The 16,223-nt window shown below is 35.7% G+C and overlaps 1 protein-coding gene across 3 annotated transcripts in view; it reads left to right on the top strand.

Annotated features, from left to right (window-relative positions):
• The first annotated feature begins 4,649 nt into the window (after positions 1–4,649).
• Positions 4,650–16,223, top strand: part of MNAT1 (MNAT1 component of CDK activating kinase) — a 243,732-nt gene continuing 232,158 nt past the window's right edge. For all 3 annotated transcript variants that reach the window (XM_037006816.2, XM_073242296.1, XM_073242297.1), the window contains exon 1: positions 4,650–4,865. In XM_037006816.2, coding sequence (XP_036862711.1) covers positions 4,777–4,865 — 89 coding nt within the window. In that variant the 5' untranslated portion in view covers positions 4,650–4,776. The remainder of the gene's footprint in view (positions 4,866–16,223) is intronic.

The raw sequence follows: 16,223 nt of genomic DNA, 5'->3' as shown, positions 1-16,223 counted from the left end.
ATTGGGAAACTATTCAGTTGTATGTACTTAATGAAAATTCATTTGGCTATACTATAGGGTTATTCAAGTTCAGGTTATAGGAGTCTTTTTCAGGCTTATTGTCAGATATTGTGCCCTGACTTGGAAAACCATGCATTCCATTTCTGCAGGTCTTCTGTATATTTGCCTCCAGACCACCAAGTTCAACAGATTATGTAGAAGCAGGGGTGGGCTTTTATGATCTCTATAGCCTGTAGCTACATTCGTATTCTGTAGTTCCAGTAGGAGATTCCTGTAGGACCAGAAGTGAAATCCAATACTAGGCTCTAGATTCCTTTAGCAGGTTGAGCCCAGAGCTCATTCTGGCAGCAGTTCAAAGTGAACTAGAAGTCCTCTACGCAAACATGGTCAACTGTATTGGAAGGAACATCAGACTTGAGGGTGTGTGGAGTTAATCTCAGAGCACTGGTTTTGCTAAATGATTTGTGAAGTTAATGAATACTCCCTTCTACTTCCTATGTCTGCATTGCTGTGAACATTGAGTCTGCTATGCTGATATGCAGCTTAAAGCTGCATTGTGATTTGGGGAAACAGAGTTGAGGCTGCATGAGTGAAAAGCAAGCTGCTTATTTCCATATCTTTTCCTTCCTGCCTGAAAATAGTGATGAGAATACATGGGATTCTTCTGCCATTTTAGAGTATTGAAGAAATGTTCAGCACAGAATGTTATATTTTGCTTGAATATATTTGAAGCATTGCCATCAATAATGGAGATTCCCTTTTCCAAGGCTGACTTTGGCTGTCCAGTACAGGGAAGGCCATATAACTGCTGGCGGGTTCTTTGTATTTCATGAAGCTGTGTACTGGTATGATTAAGGAAGTTAGGTTCTAAAGTAATCTCCCAGGTAGAGGGGGTGTTCCTTTTATTTGATAGTCAGTGGTTGGTGTGTAGTCAACATGTCTGAAGGATCATTCATTTGCCAACCATTTATTAAGTCCTGATTAAGTACAGGTATTGCATTAGGTACTGAGGGACAGGCAGATGAATATACATTGAGGGTCTCTAACCTGAGGAGCTTAAGATCGGGAGGGGGTGGGGGAAGGAGATAAGACATTCCTAAGTAAATACGATACAGGGTGCGGGAGTGGTGAGGATAGAGACTAATTTTGAGAGCGAGAAAGAGCAGGCAATGGGGAGCGGATTTTTGGCTGGGCCTTTACAGACAAGAATTTTGAGGTAGAGTTCATTAGAAGCAGTGGGAACAAAATGAGTAATGCATGGACCCACTAATGTGTGTAGTGTATTTCTGAATACACTGAGTAAGTGTGTCTGGAGTGTGGGTTTTATGTAGGTGTGTAGTGGGAGATTAGCTTAAAAGGCATGTTGGGGACACATGAAATGCCCAGTTTGCTGTGGTGTGGTGGACACAGTGGTCCACATACTGTGTACAGAGCGTGCACAGTGGCTATGTCTTTGCGTAATATCACTGCCACAGGTGATTCGTCCAGGGCTGGGCATTTGCCCCAAACCAAACAATCAGTCTTTTCTGGGGTTTTTTAAACTTGCACAAAGGAAAGCATTAAGAGTGGTAGAAGAAACCTTGGATGTAATGCTTGGGGGTTCTTAATACCAAGCTCTCTGCCTGCAGAGGATGCTGATAAGCGGTAGGTGAGAGGGAGGGTTACCTAGTGAGTCACACGGGTGGTAGTGGAGTGAAAAGATCCTGGCAGAGACTGAGGGCTAGGTTCTAGTCATCTCCCACATGTAGCAGCATTTTTGCCTTTTTTGTGGTGACATGCATTTCCCCAGGAGTCAGAAACCCGTCTTGAACTGGCCTAGGCAGAAACGTGAATTAATTGGATCATGATACCAAACAATGTGAGGAACAGGCATGCAGCTGGTCGGACTTGCAGACCTATTGTCCCATTTCACTTGCTTTGTTTCTCTCATCATGTTAGTTTTAGTCTTTCAAAGAAACTTTCCCTAGAAGGTCGGCACCATGGCTTCCAGTAGTTCCCAGCCCACATTTTTTAGGTTCACTAAAGAGGCTCTGCTGCTTTCCGCTGATTGCCAATTTGAAAAATTCCGGGGAGGATCTCTGATTGGTCCAGTAAGTATTATATGTCAACCCCTAGCCAGATGGGGCATTGTGATTGGCAGGCCTATTAGAACTACAAAGGCCTTTGGGAGAGGAGCTGTTTTCCATAAGAAAGGGGAGGGGTGCTATCTGTAGTCAAGGGACAAAACAATATATGTTCCCTACAGATAAGGAAAGCTCAATATGGGTCCATAGCCTTTGGGTAGAAAGGAGCGTCTGCATTTGCGAAACACTGTCCCAGGGAGGAAGAATCCACTCTCAACTGAGATGGGAATGCTAGAGGACGAGCAGATTGGGAAGAAAAATAATGGGCTCAATTAGTCCAGTGTTGGGATGCAGCTGTTTTCAGAAATTTAGGAAACTTGATAGTTTGATGTTTTTTACAAAGGTTGAGTTTCCATATGAATCAGAAGTCTGGGGCCGTCAGTGCTTTCCTTTTCAAAGCTTTTCCTGCCAGTAGTAGTTAGTGAATCCCACTATTACATATACATTTTAAGAGTTTCTATTATGTGCAAGGCCATCGCATTACATTACACTGACTCTTTTAGATACTACTACTGCTAATAATGCTACTATTAATAATGACTAACAATTATTGAGCTCTAGATACCATGTTTAGCACTTTAAATGAAATATCTCATGTAATCTTCATAAGTATTATCCTCAGGTTATAGTAGGGAAATCTGAGGACCAAGGTCATGTAAGTGATGAAGCCAATACTTGAAACCAGCTCTCTTGACACGAGGCGCCAAATCTATAAGCACTACTTTCTACAGTCTCTAGCTCTGTGAGTAATGCTTAGAGTTCCAGCTAGGCTGTTGCTACAATGCTTCTCTGAAGTAGTTTCCAACCTGGGAAAAGGAGAAAGCCTATAGCAGTGTTTCCTCCCACAGTCTTCAGTGCTTTCTTTGCTTCAATCTCAAGGTTTAGGATAAAGGAAAAGCAATTCATCTCACAAGGCGATTGGGGTCGCCTGTTCAGGGACATTAGAAGTGTCTTGGTGGGAATAAGCAAGAATGTCAACTTAATGGATGACTTCTCAATGTATTGCTGGCTAAAAATTTGCTCACTGACCATATTCATTCTTTCGCCAGAAATTTCCTGTTCTGTTAAAATGTAAAGATCTTGAAAGTTGCCTTTGCTCCAAGAGAGCTTCACTAGGAGTCCTGTAACTGGTTTAAATGTGGTCTGTTTCAATAAAACAAGAGCAGTGTTAACAACCCTCCTGCCAGTACACATTGGCATTGTCTGTTAGTGGACTTACACTGGGTTAGCTTCTGTCAGGGAATGATACCATGATCCAGTAGGTGACATGATTTATTTAGTGGCTGAATCCCTGATGTCTGTATATTAGTATAAAGCCTGGCACTGTCATGGCCTGCTTTGGTCTGCTGGTTCCCAGGTGTGGTATCCAGCTGTTTGTCAGGCTCCTCCTCCATAGCCCATGAAAATTGCAATTGTTATTTCCACACTGTGGGTTGCCTACTCAGTGCACTGTCCTAAAAAGTAGGAGCTGGAATGTTCCTTTTTATGTTTTTATTGAAAAAAGAAAAAGTGTTATGGGGAGTTAAAATTACTGTGAGTGTATACAGCTGTTACTCATTGTATGGATTAACTGGAAAAACTTTGCCCACTTTTGATAGATTTGGGGTCAGATTACAAGATAATGCTTAAAAACTTCTTTTCACATTATATTACTCTTTGATGGTCATTCAGTCATTCTTCATTTACTTTAGTTCAGTAAGTATCAACAAATCCTTGTTACAGAGATGAGTAAGATGTGTCCCTAAAAGTGGGAGGAGTTCACTATCTAATGGAGGTGTTTACAGACTTGGCTTTGCAGCCTTGACAAATGCAGTGAACGTGGCTTACAAAGAGTTTCAGGCTCTCAGATCTTAGAATTATTGAAATAAAGGTAGTGTGTGTATATATATAGAAAATCTCTTTTATCTCCCCCCTCCCCTCCCAGTGTTTTGTCTTTGATTTAGGGGTGGGGGTGGGGGGAGAGATATTAGAGCCAGGTGACACCATTAAGCAGGCTTGACACTGATGAAGTAAGCAGCTCTGTGAAGAGCAGGGGCCAGATATTATTTATAGAAGTATTCTGACATTTAGTGAAAGTTTGTAATATTTAGAGTTGGTGTCGTTCTAGATAGCTTTTCCAAGCTTTGAATCTGCGAATGTGTAGTATTTTCTGTGCTTGCATGACAGTTCAAGCATAAAGAAGAAGTATAAAGCACAGGCTATCAAGTCATCTAAAAGAAAATAGTGGTCTGAATTATTGACTATGTACACTAGGCATAAATCTTTGAAGTCATGTAAATATTTTCAGACAGAACAAGATGAAATCTGTGTTTCTAACTGTGACACAGTTCCTTGAAAAATACAGCTAGGTGCTTAGAGATGAGGCTTTGTGTACAATACGCCTTTTTTTTAAAGCCCCCCCGCCCCGAAATCTAAGGTATTGAGCGGGCCTTCAGAAGCTAGGACCGAACCCTGCAGCAGGACCGGAAAACTCGCTGCCGGAACGTTTGTGCTGCCGTGCTCGTCCCTGGCCGGTGCTCATTCACAAAGGGACCGCTCCAGCCGAGGGCTTGTTGGTAGGAACCTGCTTGGCGTCGGGTCTTAGGAGAGCTAGGAAGTGGCTGTGTCTGTGGCTGAAGCAGGCGTCCGGGAGAGTCTAAAGGAAAAGGGCGACATGGACGATCAGGGCTGCCCTCGGTGTAAAACCACCAAATACCGGAACCCTTCCTTGAAGCTGATGGTGAACGTGTGCGGACACACTCTGTGAGTTGGGAGACAGTGGATTCATGGGGGTGAGAGGTGCAGGGTGGGAGGAAAGAGCCGAGAGATGCTAAGCGTCGGCTCCAGGGAGAAAAGGGCGTCGTTAGTTTCAACACTGGGGAGGAAAATGGGGACAGGGAACGTTGTTTCTGTAAACGGATGTAGCCCAAAGCTCTGAATCTCTTTGGCCTGCTTTGGACTGCAGGTTCTCAGATGTGATACCAAGCAGTTTGTCACGTTTCGCGGTCCATAGCCGATAAAAATCTCTGCCATTTTTGTAGGCTATGTTGTCATCTGGGGTCTAGACATGTCACTGGTTAAAAGCGTGGGGGATCGGAGTATTTAATTTCAGGAGAAATTTTTTATTGAAAGGAGCGAAAGTGCTGTGCAATCAAAATTACTGTGAGTATATACCGCTCTATTTGTTGTGTGAGTTAATTTGAAAGCCCCGTCTGTATGCCCACTTGTCCAGATGGAGCTTGTTGATTCTCATTACTAAAAGGGCAGACTCTAGGCAGTTAATTTTGGAGATATAATAATGGCTGGCATTCATTGAGTGTACATTATCTGCCAGGCACTCTTCTAAGTGCTTTACCATGAATTATATCACTTCATTCCGACAACAGCTCCATGAAGTATTAGTATCATTCCCATTTCACAGGAAGGGAAACTGAGACTGCTCAAGGTCCCTTATTTAAGTGGATCTGGAACAGAAGATGTCTAATTCTAGAGCGCCCAGTTTCTGTGGGGGAGGGGAACGAGAGAGGTTGAGTTTATTTTGAAGAATCAAAGCAGGAATTGTTGTTTCTTGCCACATTTATGGTTAAATGTGGTTCTGCAAAGATGGTTCTATAAAGCACTTTAGGATGAAAGGTGCTGTATTATGGTGAGCATATACTATATTGCTGTGGTTTCTTAGAGATAAAAAATGATGGATAATCTGTAGTGTGGTAGACAGTGTTTTGGGGTAAGCATAAATTCCATGATTAGTTATAGTTATAATGATTGTAATGGTATATTAACTAACTTAATTGATCTCTTATAATTTTTATTTTCCTTTGCGTTATCCAGCAAAAGAAATACAGTAGAGCTGTGTTTGAATGGTTTTAGAGTAGAAATAAGACAAAAGTAATCAAGAAGAATGCATGGAACAGGGAAATGAGGTGAACACTGTATATGGGCTATTAGAGATTTTGTTCAGTTTCCCTTCATTTTTCTGTATCAGGTTTGTTATAGTTGGTGCTCAAGGAGAGAGAATTTGCTTTTTTGGAAGGAAATTAAGTGGAATTTACTAGAAGAAATTTCTTCCTAGGAGAAATTAGCTAATCAAGGGAGATTATATTATTTCAGTAAAATAAATGGCATTTTTATTAGGCAAATTGTAAAATATCTATTTTTAATTAGAAATTGCTTTTGTTGTATTCTCAATCCTTTTGTTTTCTCATAGGAGTTAAGAATAGCCAAACTCATTCTGGTGGTGCATTTAGTTTGGTTTATTTGCTAAGCTGTTAGATATAGACCACACTTTTATAGTCCCTTTTTTATTTGAAATATGAACAAAATGAGTAAAAGACTGTAGGGTATTGGCTAGAGAACAAACTTCTGATTTTGAATTCTTTTATAAGTTTTGTGGCTTTGGACAAATTACTAATTCCTTGTGTCTCATTTATGTGTGCAGTGGAGATAATAGCACTACCTGTATTACAGTGTTGAGAATTAAATAATTATGTTAAATATTTAGAGGTGTTAGAGTTTCTGTCACATTATTCAGTATATATTGACTATCATATTATCATTATTTGGATGGTATGGGTGCTAAGCAGAAATGAAATTAAAACAGGATTTATTTGGTCTACTATGTAAGACTGTACAATAATAATTATCTTTAAATAAATAAAAGAGACCACAAAATGTAAATATGTGGCTTTAATTAGTGACCCTATTGTAATTTTATTAATATGAACTTGTTATGTTCTCTCATGGAAATAGGATTATATGCATGTGCTTACTTTTTTTATTGTGTATATCTTGCTTATCTTTTCTAAATCAGTATGTATATGTCTTCCTCTTTAGGTTTAACAGTTGTATGATGGTATATTCAGGTATACTATAATTGATTTAACTAAAAATTTTTTGATGAATATTTAAATTCCTAGTTTTTCACTGGAATAAATATCTGTCTGCCTATCTATTATCTATCTATCTATCTATCTATCTATCTATCTATCTATCTATCTATCTACCTACCTACCTACCTACCTACCTACCTATCTGTATATCTCTTCAAGCACTTAAATGCAAGTATTATGTAAGATGTAATGGACAAACTGTAGGGTAAATGCCTAGTAATAGAATTGCATGTGACCTTTAAATTTTGATAAATATTTCCCAGTTGTTCTCAGATTATAGTAATTATGCTCTCAACAACTAAGAATGTAAATTCCTCTTGCCACACATCTTTGTTGATATTGACCATTATCATTTTTTAAAAATCTTGCTGTTCTGATAGGTAATAAAATCTGGATTTTGATGTGAAATATTTTTAATAGTATGTTGAGTTTGTACAGCATGTATTTCATTGGATTGAACTTGGGCATTTTTATAATACACTTATTAGTCTGAAAGGAGCAGATATTATTTAGCATTATTTATGTCTGTTGGTTATCTATTGCTGTGTAATGGATTACTCACAAAAACAAACTTTTGAAATGGGCCTTTTATTGAATTTTCATGGGATTATGAAGGCATGTTGAATTAGATGGAATCAGTTATATTTAATTCTCATTTAACAAGAATCTTTAAAAAAAGACTAACTATAGTCTTTTAACTCTGTAGTTTAAAACAAAAAACATTTACACAGTTTCTGAGGGTCAGGAATCTGAGAATGAATGGCTTAGTCTGGTGATTCTGACTCAGGATCTCATGAGGCTCACTCAAGCTGTTGTGTGGGACTAGAGTATCTGTTTCCAAGGTCACTCATGTGGCCCTTTGCAGGAGGCATCAGTTCCTCTCCTGGACTCTCTGTAGGGTCCTTGCAATAGCTTTTCCTAGAATGAGTGATGAGAGAGAGAACCAGAAACCACAGAGCCTTTTATAATCTAATTGCAGAAGTGCCATTACCATCACTTCTTCTATATTATTAACCACTGAACAACTGTTGCAATGTGGAGGGTATTTACACCCAAAAAGCGTGACTAGCCTGAGGTAGGGATTACTGGGCCATCTTGATGCTGGATTCAGACAGTTTTACTCATTTTACTTTTTGTTCATGTCCTCAAGTAGCAAAGGCATTTTCAGGAGGCAAGTGATAGAGTGAATAGTAGTGCTTCAAAAAAGATAAGACGTGTAAGATTATGGAAAGATTAATTAGTAGTACCGTTTGTGGGAGAAAATACAGGGGTAGAAAGGAGAAAAGAGGTGAAATGTTATGAAAATACTTTTTTCCCTTAACTGATTGAGGAATGAATCATTTTCCTTTATGTACCAGTTCAATCCAGCAAACACTGAAATGAGTTGATTGCATGCATATCAAAGAAGGTTGGATTACATGTTTTTTCTTTTTCTTTGTCTTTTTTTTAATTTCAGGGATGAACTTGTCTTAATTACAGAAAAGGGTAATTTTTTTCTTTGCTATCAGCGCCTCTTTAAGAAATGGGCCTCAATTCTGAAGGCATATTGAATTTTACTGAATTCTCATTTAACTACAGTCATTAATAATTTCATTTCACTCTCAGCTGTACTTGGCAAAATGTGTCTGGAAATTTACATGTATTTGATTTTACTAAATCTACTTTTTTTCATTTTAAACATATGTAAGGCACAGAGTTGTAGAAAAACACTATCATGTCCTGATATATCAAAGTCAATATTTTACCATATTTACTTAAGATCTTTATTTCTTCCTTGCCTTTTTTCTTTGTGTCTCTGGTATTACTGGGTAGTTTGTGCTGAAGAGTTACCGGTCTGAATTTTACTGATTGCATCTCTGTGGTATTGTTTAATATGTTTTCTGTATTTTCTCTAAATTACTATCTGTATTTAAAAGCTTTCTCAGATTAAGGATCAATTTACTCATTGTTGGAAATAATAATTCCTAAGTGGTATCAATTCATTTGTTTTAACTAATGTATCTTTGTGCCAATTAGTAGACAGCACATTGAATAGAAAAATTAGGAAAAGACACTCATTCTGGGTAGAATTAGAAAAAGGAGGCTTTCTAGATATATTGTTAATTTCCAATTTAATTCTGTTGTGATGAGAACATACTTTATTAAATGTCAATCTTTTTCAATTTTCTGAAAACTTAATTATGGGCCAGCATATGGTCTATTTTGGTGAGCAATCAATGTACATTTGAAAATAATTTATATTTTGTGGCTTGTGCATGTATTATAAATGTCATTTAGGTCAACTTGGTTGACAGTGTTGCTCATATCTTCTATATCCTTACTAATTTGTTTTATCTATTCCTTTTATCGATTACTCCAACTAGATTGTGGATTGGTCAGTTTCTCCTTTTAGTTCTGTCATGCTTCCTGTATTTTGAAGCTCTTACTAGGTACATGGATACTTAGGATTGCTCTGCCTTTGTGATGAATTTTTCCTTTTCTCATTATGAACTGTCCCTTTTTGTCTCTTGTAGTACTCTTTGCCCTGAAGTTTTTCTGATATTAATATAGTCATGTCAGCTTTCTAAAGCTCACTGTTTGATGGTATATCCTTTTCATCCATTTGCTTTCAACCAGTGTGTGTGTTTGGTAGACAGTACCGATTTGTGTCTTGCTTTTTCTTGTGGTCCAACAATCTCTGCCTTTTAATTGGCATATTAACCCCTTTATATTTAATGTGATTATTATTATCATTGGATTTAAGTCTGTTGCTTTCCATTTGGCCCTTTTGTTTTTTTGTTCTTATTCCTTTCCTACCTTATTTTGGCTTACTTGGATTTTAAAATATTGGTCTATTGACAGTAGCTCTTTATTATTATTTTATTTTAACTATTTTTTTAGTGGTTTCTCTAGGTATAACAATGTGCATCCTTATCAAACTCTTTTTATTAGAGTCAACATCTGACACTCTGCGTTTTCATTTCTCATTTTGTACTTTACAAATGTGAACTATATAATTCTGTTTACTCACCCCTCTCATCCTTTGTGTTGATGAGATCATATTTTTTACTTCTATATATGATTTGTTATTGTTATTTTTGCTTTAAGCAGTCAGCTGATTTAAGGAAATGTCAAAAATAAAAAAATTAATCTTTTAAAAAACACCTTTATTGAGATATAATTTATATACCATAAAATTCACTCATTTAAAGTATAGAGTTCATTGGCTTTTAGAGGTATGCATCCCTCACCACATCAATTTTAGAACATTTTTGTTACTTCACAAAGAAACCCTTTACCACTAGCCATTACCCTCCAACACCCCCTACCCCTGTTGTCCCCAGCCCTAGGCAACTACTAATATTTCTCTCTCTATAGATTACCTATGATGGACATTTCATATGAATGGAATCATATAATATGTGGTTCTTTGTGATTGCCTTTTACTTAGTATGATGTTTTCAAGGTTCATCCATGTTGTAGCATCTATCAGGACTTTATTTGTTACTGTTATTGAATTTTGTGGATATACCACATTTTATTTATCTTTTCCTTCATTAATTGATGGACCTTTGGGTTATTTCCACTTTTTGTTCCTTATGAATAATGCTACTATGAACATTCATGTACATGTTTTTATATGCAGAAGTGATTTTATTTCCCTCAGGTGTATACTTCGAAATATAATTGTTAGATTATATGTTAACTCTGTTTAGCCATTTGAGGAATTGTAAGAGTGTTTAAAGTGACTGCATCATTTATATTCCTACCAGCAATGTATGAGGGTTGCAGTTTCCCTATATATTTTGCCAACATTTATTATAACCTGACTTTTTGATAATAACCATCCTCATGAGTGTAAACTGCCTCCTTATTTACAATTCTTGGTATCTTTCCTTCCTTCCTCTGGATCTGATTTTACAGTTATATTGGTTTGCTAATGCCTGAAGAACATTCTTTAGCATCTCTTGTAGTGCAGGTCTATTGGGGAAGAATTCTCCCAGAATTTTATCTGTAAGTTTTTTTTTATTTCACCCAGCTGTTTGAAGGATATTTTTGCTGACTATGAAATTATGGGTTGGCATTTCACCACTTAAAAGATATCATTCTGTTGTTTTCTGATCTCCATTATTTGTGATGAGAGGTTATCTGTTACTCATATCTTTGGTCCCCTTTACATAAAAACCTTTTGGGGCTGCTTTCAATCTCTTTATTTTTGTTTCTAGCAACTTTAGTATAAGTGTAATTTTCTTTGTAGTCATCGTAGTTGAAGTTTCCTGAGATTGAATCTGTAACCCAGTGTTTTTTATCAAATATGGAAAAATTTAGCTATTCTTTCTGCACTATTTTCATTTTTCTCATTTTGGAACTCCAGTTACATGGGTGATATTGTTATATGAGTCCTTGAGGTATTGTTATTTTTTCTTTAATTTTTTTTCTTGCTGTTCTTCAGATTAGATACTTTTTGTTGCTCAGTCTTCAAGTTCACAGACCTACCTGCCATTTCTAATCTTCTGTTAAACCCATTTGGTAGGTTTTTATTTGTTATTGTACTTTTTGTTTTATAATTTTAATCTTGTTCTTTTTTATAGTTTTCATTTCTCATTAGATTTACTATCTATATTCATTGAGATGATACTTTTATTTAGTTCTTAAAATGTATTTTCCTTTAATTCTTTGAACATATTTTGTGTTAATTTAAAAAAAATGTTTATAATAGCTGACTTGAAGTTCTTGTCTGCTAGATCCAGCATCTTGTTTTAGGGTTGGTTTCTATTGACTGCTGTCTTTTTGACTGTGAGTCACATTTTTCTTCTCTTTCTTTTTTCATGTTTAGTGATTTTTCAGTTGTTTACTGGATCACGTAGGGAGTGCAATTTAGAAATTCTGGATTTTGTTATCTTCCTTTGAAGAGTTAAAAAAAAATTCTTGCAGGTAGTTCAGTTACTGGTTGATCACCTTGAACTTTGTAGGCTTGGTTTTAGTCTTTGTTAGTATGGATCTATGGAGAACCCAATGTGTTTCCTTTATTGCAACTCTAACTCCAAACTTTTAATCCCTTGTAAAACTTGTTGGGGCTTGAGTTCAGGCTTTGTTAGTGTGAATCTAGAATAAGTGTTATTCTAGGCTGTAGTTCTTACTCTTAATTGAGGCTTGTTTCGTATCTCAGTTGAATGCTTTAAATGTTAATAAGGTGTTAACATGCTTTCTCTACTCTGGCTGGTGACAACTCCAAGTAAACACTCCATAATTACCCAGTTTTTCTCAGCGACTTTCTTGTAAGCCTTGATTGGTTTTACCCTGCGCTTATGGAGCCTGTTCCTTGGCCAAGGACTTATGGGTTTGCCTGCACAGACTTCTGGACCATCTGCCTTCAGATTTCTACCGTATCAACTTATCAAGATTGCACTCTTATCTCTGAATATTCAGCTTAGCACAACTACTTTTCCCTTCTTAAACTCTTATGTGTTTGGCCATGATCATGGAAATTACCCCTCGGTGGAAAGCTGAGGCAATTTTAGGACTGAGGGATTGTAGTTTTTGCACTGCTTATTGTCTGATCCTGTAAACAGTTGCCTTATACATTTTGTTGGTTTTATGGTTGCTTATGGTAGGAATGCTAGTCTGACATCACTCCATCATGTATGTTAGAAAAAGCTGACATTATTATTGAGGCATCTACTGTGTGTTGTCTAAGTTCTGTGTGTGCATGTTCATTTTCTGTACCTCAAAATTGGCAATTGCTTGTGCCCCTTTGACATTTCACTTCATAGTTTCTGATTATTACCTTTAACTTTTTTTTTTAACATAGCATTTTGAGGTTGATTTGAATATAATGCTGCAGAACAGCCCTAGAGAATTAATACCTCATGTTTTTTAATGGTAATTACAATGAAGATTTCAAGATCATTCTCCTAAAGGAGGTGGTTTTTGCTTTCACTACATATATGAGTTGATATCTCAGGTATTTTAATAACCCAAATCCATTGAGTAGTAGAAAGAACACTGAACCACAAGTTGGACAATTTAGATTCCACTTCCACCATAGACTGGTCAGTTTTAGGCCAGCCATTTAACTTCACTTTGTTCATTTGTTTAGAATTATTTTTAGCCCCCTTCAATTTCTTAAAACTTTGATACTTTACTTAGAGTTAATTAGGAAATCATTGTAGTCAGTAGCTTCAGTCTTTGACCTTATGCTGTTAATGAAACTTCTTGATAAGATATTAAAATTATAGTTATTTTGTTATCTATAATTATTCTTTTGAAATATGGGGGAATGTGCTGATCACTTTATTTACAGAATATGAGTACTTCAGTGTGGACTGATTATTTTATGGCTGTAATGTATATTTTTTAGTTTGACCAAAAGTAATTATTAGTGTATTTTAGTCTTTAAGATATAATGTGTGCTAATATACTCATTTCAGTTCCTTTTCCCAATGAGTGAAATTTAATGCTATAGTTTTTTAAAACTGATTACTAAGCGTTTCATAGTTATGTTACTTGTAATGTTTGTTTTTGTATGTGTGTATATTGCTCTATCCTTGTGCAGCTCTTTTTCTGTAATTTTTCTTTTCAATGCTGGGAATCTTTTTTTTAAGATTCATTTTATCTGTTGAGTAGTTTACTATATATTTTTTCTGTCTGGGAGGAGACTCTTGGGAGCTTTTGCCTATAGCTATCAGAAAGTTTCATAGAAACTTTGGCATCACGATGGACATCCTTTAGGATCTCTTTCCCTGGAAGTTACATAATCAAATTTGTTTTCAAAGCTATCTATTAGATGTTCAAACTTATTTGCTAAATTGCAAATTGTTTTATTTTTCAACAACATGAAACAATAGTACATTAGTTTCCTTTAGGGATACAGATTGGCAGGATTAATTAATTTTCTTATTGTCTTTTTTTCTGCTGTGGTCATAAAATGCCTAACAATTACAAAATGATAGTCTGCCTGAGTTTGAGTCCTAGATTTGCTACTTATTCTTAGTTGAGTGATTTAGGGAACAATTTAATCATTTTATTTAAGTCTTTTATTTCCTCATCTGTACAGTGGGTTTACCAGTAGCATATACCTCGCAGGGTCACTGTGAAGATTAGATGAGGCACAGTTCAAGTAAGCTTAATAATTCAGGTAAATTTAAGAGAAAATGTTCTGTAGTTAGCTATAGTTATTTTCAGTATTCTAAGTGCAAAAAATAGTTTTTTGGTTAAATTTCATGAATTTTGTTTTGGCAACTTACTTCGTGTTTATTTAGCAACTAGTCCTTGAGACAGTAAGTAGAATGGGAATAATTGAATGGAAATTTAACCTAAGGATTTTAAGGGTTTTCTTCATTTCAGGTGTGTAAAGCCTATTTTCAAAGACAAAATCTAAGACTCAATAGTAATTTATTAGTTGTTAGGGTTTACTAATATAAGTTTATAGTCTTTTTCTTCCACTCAATAAATTTTCCAGGCCATTGATTCCAAAACTTGCCTCATCCTAAGATTCACCTTATTCTTCTTTAAAATACAAATTGCTAGGCCCTACCATCAATTTTTGGAGGTGAAACCCTGTATTTCACACGAGCTATCTAGGAGTCTTGTGCTCAAGCAATTTTGGAAAACACTGTGTTGGGTGTACAAGGTGAATGTGGCAGACATTCTTACTCTGCCCTCATTAGTTTTACAGTGTTTTAGCTCTTCTTTTGAGTTGGAATGAAATTAGTTTTCTTTCTTCTTTGCAAGGAAGAAAAGGGAGTTTAGAGTTATCAAAATATTTTTTGAAATTAAGTTGTGACATGTGGGCTTTATGCTATTGTTAAACAGACTATTTGTTAAACAGTTACTATTAGAGAAGCAGACACCTGAAATTCTGAAATCTAATTGTAGCCATTCTGTAGGTTTAGGTAAAGGGCCTTTAGGTGGGTATACTTTTGGTGGGTATATCCTAAATTTAGTAATTTTTAATGCAAGATTGTCATCAAGGGTACAGAAATGTTTAAGTGATCCCAAATGCATAAATATTTTTGTGGAGCAGCCACTGAAGAGGAAAGACCTAAATATTACCTTTAGGAAAGAGGATTGTGATGTCTAATTTGGCTGTCAGGCTATGGATGGAAGTCTTGCAAAAGTACATGCTGAAAGTGCTATTTCTTTGTCAAAAGGATTGATGGGAAGTTGGCAGACTCAGTTAATTTAAAATTGGAAGGAGCTTAGCCATCATCTTTTTAGTTCTGTTCTATACCTGCCCCCCTTTTTTTAACAGATGGGGAAACTGAAGAAATGTTATATGATGGCATTGCCTACCTGGCCAACTCTATTTTCTTCTTTTTGTGTAAATCCCAGTTAGGAATTACTCAATTCAATTTGATCACATTGACTAAATAAAATTTTATTTATGGAATGCAACCAGATTGCAACTCAAAACCATTTTATATAAAAATGAAAATACTACAATATCAAAATCAATTTGATAGAATAATTTTCTCTTTATATTTTAGTTTTCATGATGATAACTTAAAAAAGATAATTTAAACATTCAGTTATGATTTTTTCCACTTTATTTTGCCATATATTCTTGTTTGATAATGTATAGACAATGTCATAGTGTTTGGTTTTTGAGGTGTAATCATATGCTAATTAGGAGGCTTAAATTTTGTATTTCTTATGTGATGAAATGATTTGGAGGATGACAGAGTATTTTTACTTTCCATATTTCATTTTTGACATTGTGTATCAAAAGTTTATACATTGACAAATATAGTTATTCCTTACAAAAAGACAAGAAAATGTAAAATTTAATGAATTCATTAGAATGTTTTGGGGCATCAGGTTTCCTTTTATTTACTAAGTTAGAATATGTAAAAACAGAATTTTGAAATGAAGAAAAATGGTTGTATCCCTCACTCAATTGTTTTTAGAACACAAGTATGATAGTGGCTATATCATTGAACATTAATGAGGTCTCCATCAATATGGTGCAGTGCGTCTGCACCACTGATTTATATATAATTAATGAGCCTGTTTTTCTAATTTCACGTAACTGAAGCAAACTGCATCTAGCACTAATTCTGATTTACTTACAAACAATTCATTCCATTAAAATATAAATGTCTTGAAATTTACCAATGTTAAGTATAATTTCTTCATAAATAATTCTACAGTGTTTACTTTCTAACTATAAGTAACTTGTCTCTAAACAGAGCATCAGTTTTTAGTACTGTATCAAATGTTACCAAAATATTTTCTGTTTGGTCTTATTTTG

Source organism: Manis javanica, chromosome 8, assembly GCF_040802235.1.
Source record: "Manis javanica isolate MJ-LG chromosome 8, MJ_LKY, whole genome shotgun sequence".
NCBI classification, from domain to species: domain Eukaryota; kingdom Metazoa; phylum Chordata; class Mammalia; order Pholidota; family Manidae; genus Manis; species Manis javanica.
The sequence above is the reverse complement of the archived record's forward strand: the minus strand, read 5'-3'. Positions and strand labels throughout refer to the sequence as shown.